Source organism: Peromyscus leucopus, chromosome 12 (assembly GCF_004664715.2).
Source record: "Peromyscus leucopus breed LL Stock chromosome 12, UCI_PerLeu_2.1, whole genome shotgun sequence".
Lineage (NCBI taxonomy): Eukaryota > Metazoa > Chordata > Mammalia > Rodentia > Cricetidae > Peromyscus > Peromyscus leucopus.
Window position 1 is genome coordinate 63,063,773 of NC_051073.1, and position 15,213 is coordinate 63,078,985.

A 15,213-nucleotide genomic window follows, 5' to 3' on the forward strand; every position below is an offset into this window, starting at 1 on the left:
GGAGCATGGCACCCTCCACATCCTGGCACCTGAAGCCTGGCTGGGGACACAGGTCCTGGCTTTGACGTGGCTACAAAATCTCAGGATGTTGAAAATAGATATTAGAAGTGAGAGTCCTGCCCCCACACTGGAACATTGTCCCCTTGAGACCCCAGGAACACTCACATCTACTGGTCAGGGATGGGGGTTCCCACTTATACCTTGAGCACCTGAGATGTATGTATGTTCTATGAGCACCAACCAAGTACAGGAAAGACTCTAAGAAGTTCAATAGCCTCCTGAGTCAGACAGCATGCCCATTTTACAGATGAAAAAAGTTGAGGCTCAGAAAGGTTCTCTCATTTGCCCTTGATCCCTAGAACTAATAAAATCTAGGCCCAGCAGAGAAACTTGGGTCTTATCCATGAAGCCCAGACCCCAGGTAAGGACGAGTGGGGTAAACACCATCTCTCCCATGCCCTTCCCAGTTTATCAGAACAGAAATGATGCTGTATTTTCAAATCAGAGAGGCAAGGCTGCCAGGCAAGGGGCGGGGGAGGAGGCAGAGGGAAGGCAAGCCTGTGTCAGCCCTCACTGAGCGTCTGTGTTCACCTGGCTGCATTCTGGAACCTACCCGGTCACACCTGGGCAGGCGGCGGTGGCGGCGGCCCCTCCTCCCTGGATTGAGGAAGCAGGAAAGGGTGGTGAGGAGAGGCAGCAGGCAGGTCTGCCAGGCAGCGGTGGTCCGTGCCCAGGCGGGATGGGCTCTGTCTGGGTTCTAGCTGTGCTTCTCTTTTTCTCCTGCTGGAAGGCTGGAGTCACTGCCAGCTCTGCAGGTAAGGGACAGGACGGGAGCCGGGAGTCCTGCCCGGCAGGGCTCTGGGTGTGAGTTTCGGCAAAGACAGCCCTTTGTGGGTAAGGATAGGCATTTTTGTTTGTTGTCATTAACGGCCTGCTGAATGTAAAGTACGATGACTGTGGACGAGTGTGCAGGATGACAGATGTGTTAACGTAAGCCTGGTGACACCGTGGCCATCGAAGTAAGAGAGCCTGGGAGTTAGTCTTCAGGCACGGGATGGTGGGGTGGGAGGGTAGAGGGGTCAGGGAGATGCCAGCTGGTGATAATTTTGCTGTGAACTGAAAAAATACGGCCTTGAGAAGCTCCTGTTCATCCAAGGTTGTGTCCTAGCACGGTGATTCTTTGAAATTTGCCTTTTGAATGAAAAGTTTGTCACCAACTGCTTCTGAGAGAGGTGGGCTTTTCTGGAAGATGGGAGCCAACACGGACCTGTCACTGACGGGCACTGTGCCAAACTCATCACACACACTTTATTTATTTTTTCCACACACACTTTAAAAATAGATGGTTTCCGGAGCCAGCCAGACTGAGCAGAGGGTATGGAGACATCTCATCTACCCTGTCCCTGCCACTTATGGTCCTCTGCAGTGCATGTCCTCACAGCATCAGCACTGTTACAGCGGTGACCCCACACTGACATGTCACACTAGACAGGACCTTTTAATTCTACTTATTTATTTGTTGGCCGAGTCTCCCTAGGCAGGCCCTGGCTGCCTGGAACTTGCCATGTAGACTTTATATTTATTTATTATTTTCCCTTTTCTCTCTGTGTGAGAGCGAATGTTTTTACCTAATTATGGATTCACATGTGTGTGTGTGTGTGGCTGTGTGTGAACATTGTGTGCATTGTGTGTGGAGGCCCGAGGCTGATTTTTGGGAATCATCCTTGAAGGCTCTTTCATCTTATTTCTTGAGGCAGGGACTTTCAATCAAAACCAGAGTTCATCAATATAGTGAGGGAGAGAGGAAGAGAGGGAGAGAGAGAACCTGATACATGTGGAGGTCAGATGAGAGTGTGGGGATTAAGCACAGGTCATCAAGTTTGGTGGCAAGCACCTCTACCCACTTGAGCTATCCGGCTGGACCAACATTACTTTTTAAATTCTCATAACTCTAATGACTGAGCATTCACCTCTAAGACACTGCCACGCATTTAAGAGCAAGGAGCCTGCAGTTTATATGGAGTAATTTATCCCCCGAGTCACCATGCCCTGCCAGTGCCTAACCCCTGGACCACCCTGCCTGTCACACACACTCACAACTGGCCAGGCTTTTACTGCATTTTTCACTCCGTTTAATTGCAACCTTACAACCTCATGAACGAGGTGCCCCTCACTCCATTTGGAGCCCAGAGGCTTGGCCTGTGTCACAGCAGAACAAGAAGCAGAGATGGGACTCACATCTGGCTCTATGTCCACAGTCTCCTCACCCCCACTTTGGAGGTATGGAGGAGGACTGCAGTACCATCCTATGACCCGGGCTGGGTTCTGTGGACCAGGAGGCTCAGAGAAAAAGCTTGGGCCGGGGAATGGGGGAGGTCTTTGAAGAAGGCCATCAGCAGCTCCCACAGATATGTGTGAGCATGCCGTTGGGTTGACTGGTGAGCACAGAGAGGATATGTGTGCAAGCGTGCCCACCTAATCGCTCTCCTTATGATGTCCTCAGCCCCCTGACTGCTTGCTTTCCTAGGACACATTAAATTCAGGCTGGGGGCTCCTCTCCCTTATCTTACCATTTATCTCTGAAGATGAGACTGTAGGTTATTTGTTGTGGATATCACTCTATATAAATATAACACTGATGGCCAGTGACCAGGCAGGAAGTATAGGCGGGACAAAGAGAGAGGAGAATTGGGGAAACAGGAAGAAGGAGGGAGAGACACTGCAGCCACTGCCAGGACAAGCAGCATGTAAAGACGCCGGTAAGCCACCAGCCACATGGCAAGGTATAGATTTATAGAAATGGGTTAATTTAAGATAAAAGAACAGTTAGCAAGAAGCCTGCCACGGCCATACAGTCTGTAAGCAATATAAGTCTCTGTGTTTACTTGGTTGGGTCTGAGCGGCTGTGGGACTGGCGGTGACAAAGGTTTGTCCTGACTGTGGACAAGGCAGGAAAACTCTAGCTACAGTTATTCTTGAATTTTAAGGAAATACATCCATGGGAAAATATTTTTGCAGTGAGCAAACTGCCCATGGAGGAGTGACAAAGTTCCTACAGAAAGTTCTGGAAGTCCTCATTCCTGTTCTGCAGTCCTTGGCTCATGTGGATTTGTGTCTCCTTTGTCACCCTTGATGGTACAGTGCTGCACTGCATACCAATGATCAGCTGGGTCCTGGGGCTGCCTGGCCATTGCGGTCTTTAAGAGATTCTGCTCCAAGACCACACTCAGGATATGAAAAAAAAAAATCCATAAATGTGGCGAGGGCTAAAATTTTTCTACCCGAGGAAATTAGGAAAGAAACACACACATTCTGATGGCAACTTTCTCTTCTACTTCATCTTGAAAAATCTCTTCCTGAAAAATCTCTCTGTCTCCACACAGCTACATCTCTTTACACAGCTACACATCTCTTCTACACAGCTACACATCTCTCTTCTGCACATCTCTCTCACATAAAAAAAAAAAAAAAACCTCTGGACAATATATGAGCTACATTTTGAGGGTCAGAGCCATTTTGATAACACGAGAAATCACATGGTTTCTCTCAGGCTAGGGATATCACACTGGCCAGCCAGTGAGTGAGTAACCATGGCAACACTGGGCTGTCAACCAGGCTCCCTGTAAATTGATGGCGGTAGGCACATAGTGTCCAGTATTTCCTGATGGAGAGTGACATTGAAATTCATTTGAAATTCAGGACTTAAACAACAAACGGTTAGTTGGCTGAACCTTGAGTCCTGCATCGTAAAACTGGTGTTGGGGTACATGCAGAGAGTCAGTTGTTGGGAGAGTCTGTGCAGGGAGTTATGTCTTTAATGTTGTCAGCCAGACCTTTGCAAGAGAAGAGCTGGCACTAAAGTTGCTTCATGCCTGACCTTGGTTCAACAGACTCCTGGGAATCTGTCCTTGTGCAACTCATTTGCAGGGGTGAATGGTCTGCTTTGAATTTGTTTTGAGGTCTTAAATCAACTAATGGTGTAAAAAGCCGTCTTTGTAACTGAGAATACTGTTATTTTCCTGTGTCAGTCTGAGCTATGATAAACATCCTAGTATTATTTCTATTCATCAAAATTACGCAGCTTAAGAATAGATCATCTTCCTGGCCATCCACAGATATATGTATGCCCAGTAGATGGAATATATACATGAGATAAACACATAGGCAGTGAGGAAAATACCCATAGCTGTTTTTAGGGAAGAAATGTAGTGGCACATGAGGAAAAATTATAGACAAAAAACTAGTTTTCAGAGTCTGTGGTCCCGGAAGCCTTGCTTGATGAGGTTTCTCTATCAGAGGGTCATTCGTCTGGTGGGTTGACACCTGAATTATTAATTATCATCTGTTTTATTTTTGTCATGGCCCATGACACCTGGCCTCAAGGGGATTATCAGGTGTAGACAAATCTTAAGTCTTATTAATAAAAAAACAAACCCAGAGCCAGGTATTGGGGTGAACGCTGAAAGATCAGAGAAACAGAACAAGCCACACCCAACCTCACCTCGCAAATTCATCAGCTGATCTTGTTTCCTCAGACTGAAGCCTCTGAGTCCTCATCCAAACGAATCTCAGCTGAACTGCTGCTAAAAACTAAAAGCTTAAAAAGGCTCTAGTTCCTGGTTCTCACACCCTATATACCTTTCTGCTTCCTGCCATCACTTCCTGGGATTAAAGGTGTGTGTCACCATGCCTGACTGTTCCCAGTGTGGCTTTGAACTCACAGGGATCCAGACAGATCTCTACCTCTGGAATTCTAGGATTAAAGGTGTGTGTGTGTGTGTGTGTGTGTGTGTGTGTGTGTGTGTGTGTGCGCGCACAGCCACCATTTTCTGGCCTCTGTGTCTATCTAGTGGCTGTTCTGTTTTCTGACCCCAGATAAGTTTATTAGAGTGCACAATATATTGGGGGACACACTATCACCACAATCAGGATTTCAGAGGGCACTGGTCAGGGAAGCCTGTCTTCAGAGCTGCTATGAAGGTCATGGCTTCTCCGCGTTGCTTTTTTCATCTTTGTTTACATAGACAATGACCCTTTGTGCCATCCAGTAGCACCCAGGGCATAAATCCAAGTGCTCATGTGAAGTCAGCTTATCAGGACTCACCAAGTTGTTCTCACCCAACACAGGCCTGGCATCGGCAGTTCAGCTCCTTTGGTGACAACCAGCAACTCGGAACAGAGGGACAGGCCCCGCTCAGAGGGGGCTCTCCAGACCACTCACCTGACTCAGGATGTTCCTCTAGACGCTTTAACTCTGACCACCTCCCCTACATCATCAACCCTAGATATTCAGACCACCTCCCCTGCAACATCAACCCTGGATATTCAGACCACCTCCCCTACAACATCAACCCTAAATATTCAGACCACCTCCCCTACATCATCAACCCTGATATTCAGACCACCTCCCCTACATCATCAACCCTGGATATTCAGACCACCTCCCCTACAACATCAACCCTAGATATTCAGACCACCTCCCCTACATCATCAACCCTGGATATTCAGACCACCTCCCCTACATCATCAACCCTGGATATTCAGACCACTTCCCCTACATCACCAACCCTAGATATTCAGACCACTTCCCCTACATCACCAACCTGATATTCAGACCACCTCCTACATCATCAACCCTGGATATTCAGACCACCTCCCCTACATCATCAACCCTGGATATTCAGACCACCTCCCCTACAATGTCAACCCTAGATATTCAGACCACTTCCCCTACATCACCAACCCTAAATATTCAGACCACCTCCCCTGTAGCATTAACCCTGGAGACCCAGACCTCTTCCCTTGCAGCATCAACCCTGGAGACCCAGACTTCTTCCCTCATAGCATTTACCATAGATACACAGGCCACTTCTCCTGCAGCATCCACCCTAAATACTCAGACCACCTCCCCTGCAGCATCCACCCTGGAGACCCAGACCACTTTCCCTGCAACAGAGGCCCTAGAGAACCAGACTGTTTTCCCTGTTGATTCGACCCTAAAAACCCAGACGGTTTCCTCTGAAACAGAGACCAGAACTCTCGCAATAAGAATACCTTCCAACTTCATGGTCGTGCATCCCATCCCTACGGACACTTCGGCTACACAGAGCAGCCCCAGGCCTGGAATGAGCACTGTCATGACTGGCACACTGAGTGATCCCATAGGAGTCGTTGGCACCCTTTGTATTGATGACAGCTCAGAAGAGGCGAGGAAGATCACAATTGACCTCTTGACCTTGGCATACACCTCCACAGAAGCCGAACACCTGTCCTCAGAGAGCAGCTCCTCCTCGGACAGCTCGGCTGGCGTCCTCGCCAGCTCACAGGTCCTGGGGTCCGATATTGCAACTCCAGCCAAGGACTTGGTTGCCTTCAGCATCACCCAGATTAAGCTCACCACCTGCATCACAGAAATAGAAACATCTGTCATCACCTCAGATACTAACCACGGCCCTACAGGAGCGACAGCCTTGTCCACTTCTGAGACGCTCACCTTGCCTCAATCCCCCAAGACAAAACCACTTAGCCCCAAGACCACAAGCTCACCTGGGACCCCGTCAACAGCTGGCACCTCAACCCTTGCCACCACCCTTGAGGGCACACCCCCTATTAGTGGCCTCACAGAAAGAGGAACAACAGTAGCTCAGACTCCTACCTCCGGAGTCCCTTCAGGGACAGTTAGTACGAACCCACTGAAAGAGACCTCAACACTCTCTACAGCGACACAAAGCCACACTGAGGTCTTGGGAACAACGACCGTCCCCAGGGCTACTGGGTCAACAAGGGGAGAAGCAACCTCCTTCACTATTCCTCAACTCCAGACAACAGTCCCTCAGCGGGGGTCACCACCAAGAGCTCTGCTACCTCGGAGACTTTAACCAGCAGCTCCTTAGCCAAGACCACGGCCCCACCAAGGACAGCAGTGGAGCCCCTAACGTCTACACCCACTGCTGCTTGGACAAGGACCACAAAACACGATCCAGGTGAGTGAACCTCTCATGTGTGATCTTTGCAGATTTAGGTTTGGAGTATTTGTAAGGAGTCGAGAGGAAGGAAGGAACCAAGGCTGGTGTTGCGCCCTCTCCCTGACAGTCACATCTCCTGGTGGGTTGGTAACAGGCAGTTAAGATGTATATGTGATGTGATGATGTGTGTGATGTGTGTGATGTGGTAATGTGTGATGTAATGATGTATGTGTGATGTGGTGATGTAATGATGTGTGTGATGTGGTGATGTGTGTGTGATGTGGTGATGTGTACTGACGTAATGATATGTATGTGATGTAGTGATGTGTGTGTGATGTAGTGATGTATATATGATGTAATGATATGTATGTGATGTAGTGATGTGTTGATGTATATGTTATGTATATTTATTTTTTATGTTTTTGTTTTTTTTTTTTTTTTTTTTTTTTTTTTGATGTATGTGTATGTGTGATATGTATGTGATGTAGTGATGTGTGTGAGGTAATATGTAATATGTGTGATGTAGATGATGTAATCATGTGTATATGGTATGGTGATGTGTATGTGATGTGGTGATGTGTGTGTGATGTGGTGATGTGTATATGATGTAGTCATGTGTGTGTGATGTAGTCGTGTGTGTGTGTGTGTGTGTGTGTGTGTGTGTGGTGTAATGATGTATGTATGATGCAGTAATATGTATATGATGTAATGATGTGTGTGTGATGTAGTGATATGTATGATGTAGTGCTGCGTATGTGATGTAGTGTTGTATATGTGATAAGTATGAAACAGGGTTTTTGAGAAGTGGTTGAGGTCTTGGCTCTGTTTTAACCTGAGAGACCTTGAACCTGTCCCCATCCTCCGAGCCTAAGATTCTCCCCCTTGGCTGGGGGAAGGGGCTGCGTGAGCACCATCTGGATGAGCACCATCTTTTCCAGATCTAACTGAGTTAACTATTGAGCAACTACTGTGCTTCAGGTGAGATCTGAAATGTTACTGACAAGACTTGGCTCTTAGGCCAGCCGTGCCCCCAGAAGGGAAGAACGTGGACAAGCAACTTGTCCAAATTGCTGCCTTGTGAGCATGCGGAGGGCACGGAGTGGGGCTTGTTCTGCACCGTAAAGAGCGGCTGTAGGCAAACCAGCAAAACAACATTTGGGGAGTTTAGGTCTTAATTTCTGAGCCAACAGAAGCTTTTCGGGAGACCCACTGTCAGCGGCTCTGTGGTAAGAACAGCTTGTGGGCAGCCTGGAGCATCTGCCTCTGCTGCTTGTTCTGCCCTTGTGGTCCATTCCTGAGTATTTTGTCTCGTCCCACCTTCTGGGGCAAGGGAAATAAAAATACTAGTCGTGAGGTGAGGATATAGCTCAGTGATAGAGCACTCGGCACTGTGAGTGTGCCCGAGAGCTTACATTCCACCCCCAGCCCTGAAAAATCCCAGGCTCTGTCATCTCTGTGTCTCTCTGTCTCCACCATCTCTGCATCTGTCATCTCCACCTCCATCTTGGTCTCTGTCTGTCTCTATCACCTCTGTCTCTGCCATCTCTCTCTCTCTTTCTGTGTCCATCTCTACCAGTATCATCTTTTATCTTGATCTCTACGATCTCTCTATCTCTTTATCATCTCTGTCAACTATCTCTATCTATCATCTATGTTCAGGCATGATATCACAGGCCTGCACCCCAGTCCTCAGGAAGTAGAAACAGAAGGACTGTGAGTTTGAAGCCAGCTTGATCTACATAGTAAGACCCTATGGGGGAGAAAAAAAAAAACCAGAACTAACCGAAAGCAAAAATTAAAACAGAAAAATATTTAACCACAACCATGTTATTGAATATCTTTTATATTCTAGGCAAAAATAATATAAGAACACTTCACAGTCAATAGGCAGAACCCAAAAATGGATTCACCAGATATTCTATCTGTTGCTGTGATGACCACCAGGACCAAAAGCAACTTGGGGAGGAGAGGGTTTATTTGCCCACAGGCCAATCTGATGGAGGCAATTCCTCAGTGGGATTCCCTCTTCCCAGGTGTGTGTAGGTCCATGTCAAGTTGACAAAAGCTGCTGTAACACCAGAGGAAGGTGAATGAGTCTACATGGACCAGGGGTAGTCACTGATTGGATAGTTGCTGTCGTGAGCTCAATAAATGACAAAATAATATTTTTTTAACCCAAGAATGGAGTAGCTACAGATACTCCACCAAAGAAATGTCTAGGAATTCCAGAGGCAGTTTACATTGGCAAGTTTGAATTGAGTTCTGCCCAATGCTATCTTCAAGATCCATTTTCAGAACATTCCCTCCCTCCGCCCCCGGTCCTAAAGAATGTTTGGGCTAGGTAGTGTTACCACAGATAACCAGCTTTTTCCTTTTCATAGGTTCATACCCATAGTTAATCTCAAAACTTGCCTCGGTGGGCTTTTCCTTGGATGCTGATGGCATGCTTCCCATTCTGATAGCCAAAAGTGAAGTCACACACATGAGGTGGTTCCCCAAGTGAAGTCACACATGTGGGCTGGTCCCCAGGTGAAGTCATCACACGGGCTGGGATCCAGGAACCGTTCTCAGGTCACCAGGCTTGCTCTGCTTGCCCCTTAACCCATTAAACCACCTCAAAAACTCAGAGAAGAGTTCTGAGCACACATCTCAAGGAAATGTACTCTACTTGAATTCCAAATCTATAACCTCACAGATCATCCTTTTCTTTGGTCCAATCATCAGGCACAAAAATAGTCAGTGCCAGGTCAGGGGGTCTAGGGAAGGTTCTCTAGAGCAACAAATAGCCCTGTAGGCTGCTGGGACTGACCTGGGAATCCTAGGACTGGCTAGCTGTCAACAAGATTTTTTTTTCTCAAGAAACATAAAGCAATGTTTATTTCTATTCGCCCCAGATAGTGAGGGCTTTCATAAATTCTATCCAGTCCAGCCTGGTAAAACAACATGCTCATTGGTGTTATCTACGGGAGCCTGGATGGCTCAGAGGCAGTCACACCACCAAAGAGTCCCACCTCTTATGTAACCTTGGTGAGCCTCTCCGATCCTCGCATGAGGGAATGTTCATAGACCTGGTTTGGTAAGGGTCATCCACAGGTGGTCACAGCTGCTATGATTTAAGACATCTGCTATCATGCCTAGCCCAGAGGAAATAGATACACAGCATTAACTGTGAGCCAAAAGCTGGGAGGCTCACCAACCTTTGTTTCTACCATCCCGAAAGGGAAATGACTTAGGGGCAAGTTGTTGGGGCAATGAAAAAGATTCATCTGGAAAACCAGAGAATAAAGAGCATCTTGGGGCTCTTGGGTATCTGAAGGGTTTAAGGAGGAGAGGAAAGAGCAGGGCATAAGGAAAAAAGACAGGATTCCAGAGACTTCTAGGAGCTAAGTCAGTGGCTTGTTATCTTAGTCACTCTTACATGAGGTAAATTTAAGAGAAATCGACTTTGTATTACAGTCCCACGTGAATCGATTCTCAAATGGCTAATATCAAGAGTTTAAAGTTGAACAGAAATCTGACCCAAAGATTAAGGGGGCAAAGGAGACAGACGATGTGTGGTCCCCAGGTGAAGTCACACGCATGGGGTGGTCCCCAGGTGAAGTCATACAGACGAGGCAGAGATGTCAAGCATGTCGTCTTGTTTTAGCGGCTCGCCAGACCTCTGCAGATCCAAGCAGAGCCGGTGCTTTTAGCAAAAGTGGCCTCGGAGCCTGGAGAGGTGGCACACTCAACTGGTGTCACAAACCCCAAGTTGGAGGCATTGTCTACGGTGACTTAGTGAGGGACTGAGGAGACATTGCTCCGCTTCATGATCTCCAAAAGTTAGTGACTTTAGAAGTCGGCTGAAGTCAATGTGGGCTAATTTGTTGCCTTAAGATAAAAGATAGAACTTGCCAGGCGGTGGCGGCAGTGATGCACGTCTTGAAGCCCGGCACTCGGGAGGCAGAGGCAGGCGGATCTCTGAGCCCAAAGCCAGTCTGGTCTACAGAGTGAGTTCCAAGACAGCCAGGAGAGTTGCCCAGTGAAACCCTGTCTCAAATAAAATAAAAATAGAAAACAGAACTTTCGGGTAGAGCTGCTAAGGTGGAGAGGCTTAGCTAGGAGACCTCCTCACTATCAACCCAGAGCTGGAGGAACTGGCTCAGGGCAGTCCTCAGAGAGGCAGCCTCTCTCCAGCGCTCTTCCTGGCCAGGGTCTTCTCCAACAGACTCATCCAGAGCCAGAGGACACTGCAGTAGGCATAATTATTGCAAGAAGGGAGTCCTTAGTTCTGTCTGTGCTGAGCAATGTTAGCCCCATGTAGATGCACACACACTTATAAGCGGGAACGTAGGTGATTCACACTTTTAATCCTAGCACTCTGGAGGTAGGTGAATCTCTGTGAGTTCGAGGCCAGCCTGACCTACAAAGTGAGTTCCAGGACAGCCAGAGCTGTTACATAGAGAAACCCTGTCTCAAAACAAACAAACAAACAAACAAAAAAACAAACAAACAAAAAAAACAGAACAACAAACAAAAACCAAGCAGGCGTGTAGGCACGTGTGGACAGGGGCCCAGGTTGGAGCTGAACTGATGGTTTTCATCATCTTTCATCTGCCTTCAACTTTCAGGGGGAGATGGAGGCTTCCTCCTTGTACGGCTGAGTGTGGCCTCCCCTGAGGACCTCACTGAGCCCAAAGCCATAGAGAAGCTGATGGACCAGGTAAGTGGTATGTCAGGCGTAAAGTGGGGGCACTCTTGGGGACTCCAGGGAGCATCTGCAGGACACAGAAGGGCGACTACTACACAAAACAGTGCCACATGAAGGAGCATTAGGAGCTGAACCTGGGGCCCGTGTCTGGCTTTGATCTTGCCCTGCTTCTCAATTCTTCTATATTGTGAATGTGACGTGTATGAATCTCTCCACCCCCAGATCCAGCTTTTTCAGGTTCTGGAAGTGCAGGCCTTCTGGCCTTTGAATTCCAGCGACATTGATGGGAAAGTAAGCAGAGGTCTTGGTTGCAAGCAGCAGCAGCCACCAAGGCATGGCAGTTTACATGGAAAAGGCAGAGTCTGAGAAATCTGCAGGTGGCTCTTCCGCCATCACATGTGGCTGGAGCCAGCAGTGGAAACTTGTCATGGGTATTTTCTCTGCAACTCTGGGCCCTTTATTCTTCATGATCTTTCTCCATGCATGTGGAAGGGGGCTATCACAGAGGAAAAAATGAACACAAACATGTTTACTACGCAGCCTACTTCTCCACTTTTATTTTGTTTTATATTTATTTTGAGACAGGGTTTCTCTGTGTAACAGCTTTTGGCTGTCCTGGAACTCACTCTGTAGCCCAGGCTGGCCTAGAACTCACAGAGATCCACCTGCCTCTGCCTCCCTAGATCAAAGGCTGTGGTACCACCACCTGGCCCTTTTCCACTCTTACACAGTCCAGTACCCAAACCAAGGGAACAGTGCCACCAATGGTGGGTTAGGTCTTCCCATATTAAATAACTTAAGGCAACCTCCCATAGGCAGGCCAAACTGGTCCAGGCAATGCCTCGTTGAGACTCTTCCCAGGTGATTCTAGAGTGCATCAAGTTGACAAAACCGACCTCACAGCCACCATGGCTGACATCCCAATAAACATCACACGGATGGGAAAGGGTATGAAGTAGGGATGCTAGATAGAAACCCCCTCGGAGATATGCCCCAGACAGGAAGATGGTGATGCATTTGTATACCAATTTGGAGAAATCCTCTTAAGTCTAGGCTATTTGTGAAGTTCTGGGGTGAAGGCTTTTGGGGGTGCTGTGAATGAGTGGAAGTTAGTCTGGGTCAGCTCAGTATAAATGCCATAGGCTAGCTCAGTGCAGGTTTTATGAAGGGTCCAAGTTCTACCTGTATTGTGAACAGTGAGAACAGACCTGGGCTACCACCTCAGACAGACTGTTCCTTCCACCCTGTTCCACCAATGCCTCAGCCTTGCAGCCAGATCCTGTCATAGTCAATGGGGCCACAGTAGTGCAGGCTCCATGTTACCTCTTGAAAGGACAGACCTGAAAGAGAGGCTGACAGGCTTCTTTGTGCCAGGGGTCAAGTCCTAGAGCCAGGATAGACAGATGATGTGGTCCATTAGCAGACAGGAGTGGGTGGTACCCTGCAGGTAGGATCCCTCAGGGAAGGCAGATGAGGCCCAACATCGTCACTATCTGGTCCTGCCTGTCTTTTTAAATTTTTTTTCTATTCCCTTTTCATATTATAAATAAGTCTCCCCACCCCCACATCTAATTTTTGTTTTTATCTTATTCTATGTGTGTGGACATTTTGCCTGCATGTGTATCTGTGCATCACGTCCATGCCTGGTGCCCGTGGAGGCCAGCAGAGGGTATCAAATCCCCCGGGACTGGAGTTACAGATGGTTGTGAGTCACTGTGTGGGTGCTGGGAGTCAAACCCAGGGCCTCTGCAAGAGCAACCAGTGCTCTTAACCACTGAGCCGTCTCTCCAGGCCACAGATCCGATTTGTTTCAGGTCCTAGACGTCCAGGCTTCTAAGAAGTCATGTGACGTTGACGGGGGGAAACAAAGCAAAGCTCTCGGCCGCAAACCGAGGGGAGGGAGGACCCCAGATGCACAGAAGTAAGGGGAAGCCAGAAGAGCGGCTTTGAAAGGTCTTGGGGACATGCTTCCTGGGACACTGTCCCCTTGCTGGTCACTGTCTGAGGACATCACGCTCCATGTGCGTCACTGGCACTTCACCCTTGGGTTGCTTGTTGCGGGGTCAAAGTTCGGAGCAGGACCATCCAATTGTCCAAGCCTGGCTCTTGTACCCACCACCCACTCCCCTGGAATATCAGGAGGGAAGAGATATCTGGGTCTTCGAAGTCTCTTAGCAGCAAAGAGGCCCATGGGGACCACCCTCATGAGGATTTCTGTCCACAGGGCACCCAAGTTTGACCTGGGACAGACAAATAGATGACAGATGTCTCTGTCATGAACATCAAAGTAGGAAGCACGGCTCCTCATGGGAGGGGGAGGCCACCGTGGAGCATAGATTTGATACCTGGATTGGCAAATATTTCAGGGGTCAGAAAGCAGCCTGGAGCTCAAGATTGGGTCAGGCAGCTGAGTTACAGGAGCGAGGCCACATGAGGTTGCCACTGATGTATTCTTCTTATTACTATTATTATTACTTATTATTACATTTTATTCCTTTATTTTATGGAATTTGTTAAGCGTATTGATTTTTGTTGGGGGTCTAGCCAATGGTGTGAGGCACAGGAGTCAGGCAGATCTGAGGGTGGGTTCCAGTTAGCTGTGTGAGCTTGGGTAAGTCGGTCCATACCACTTTACCCTTTATGGATTGTGGATGAGAACGCCTGCTGTGTGTGTTGTTGTTTTTTTTTTTTTTTTTTTTTTTTTTTTTTTTTTTTTTTTTTCGAGACAGGGTTTCTCTGTGTAGCTTTGCGCCTTTCTGGAACTCACTTGTAGCCAGGCTGCCTCGAACTCACAGAGATCGCCTGGCTCTGCTCCGAGTGCTGGATTAAAGGCGTGCGCCACCACCGCCCGGCCCTGCTGTGTTTTAAATGGCCCCTGTTATCACACTGTTGATGTCCCTCCACTGCCCCTTCTTGTCCTTGGCCTATGGTGGGCTCCCGGGCAGACAGGCTGGCACCCACCTGTTCTTTTGCTTTCCAGCTCAGCTGTGAATTGCACACCCACATGCCCCTTGTCCAAGTGTCCTTACTGAGCGTCAGAAGGGGCTGAAGAATGTTAGCTGCAACCAAGCATGTCCTCTGTAGCAGAAGAAGAGTAGTGTTGCCTGTGACCTGGACCCCAAACAGACCAAAGCCGTGGTACTGTGCTGTGGACCCACAAGGTTCCCATGAAGGTCAGCTGGCCTGAGAACCCTGCCCCATTCCTGACCACAAGACCTTGGTCCACTATGCCTGGGTGTGTCTGCAAGGGGAGAGGGCTGGCCTGTTTCCAGTGGTGCCCTTCACCACCTCTGACTGGTTATTGTATTTCAGTAAAGAGAAAACTGGCCACTCCACCCGTGTTCTTCCATTTTGTACTCAGTGACACTCCAGGTGACCCAGAGATTGTCTGTATTGAGCCCGGCTGCCTTAGATGTTTTTATTATTATGTTTTTATTAATTTGGGGGGGTACTTTCCTGTGGCCTGGTTTGCTTTGGCATTTACCACAACTTGTCCTGGAGCCTGTTGAACCTGAGCTCTGTATCAGTCAGCTCATTGTTGCTATAGCAAAACAGGAG

At 48.1% G+C, this 15,213-nt stretch overlaps 1 protein-coding gene across 1 annotated transcript; it reads left to right on the forward strand.

Annotated features, from left to right (window-relative positions):
* The first annotated feature begins 524 nt into the window (after nt 1–524).
* On the forward strand, nt 525–14,990 carry Muc20 (mucin 20, cell surface associated). The gene is given in 7 exon segments (XM_028860059.2): nt 525–815; nt 2,259–2,280; nt 5,128–5,379; nt 5,627–6,801; nt 6,804–6,983; nt 11,576–11,667; nt 14,636–14,990. Coding segments are annotated over 7 exon segments (1,866 nt in total). The 5' UTR covers nt 525–739; the 3' UTR covers nt 14,705–14,990.
* The last annotated feature ends 223 nt before the right edge of the window (nt 14,991–15,213 follow it).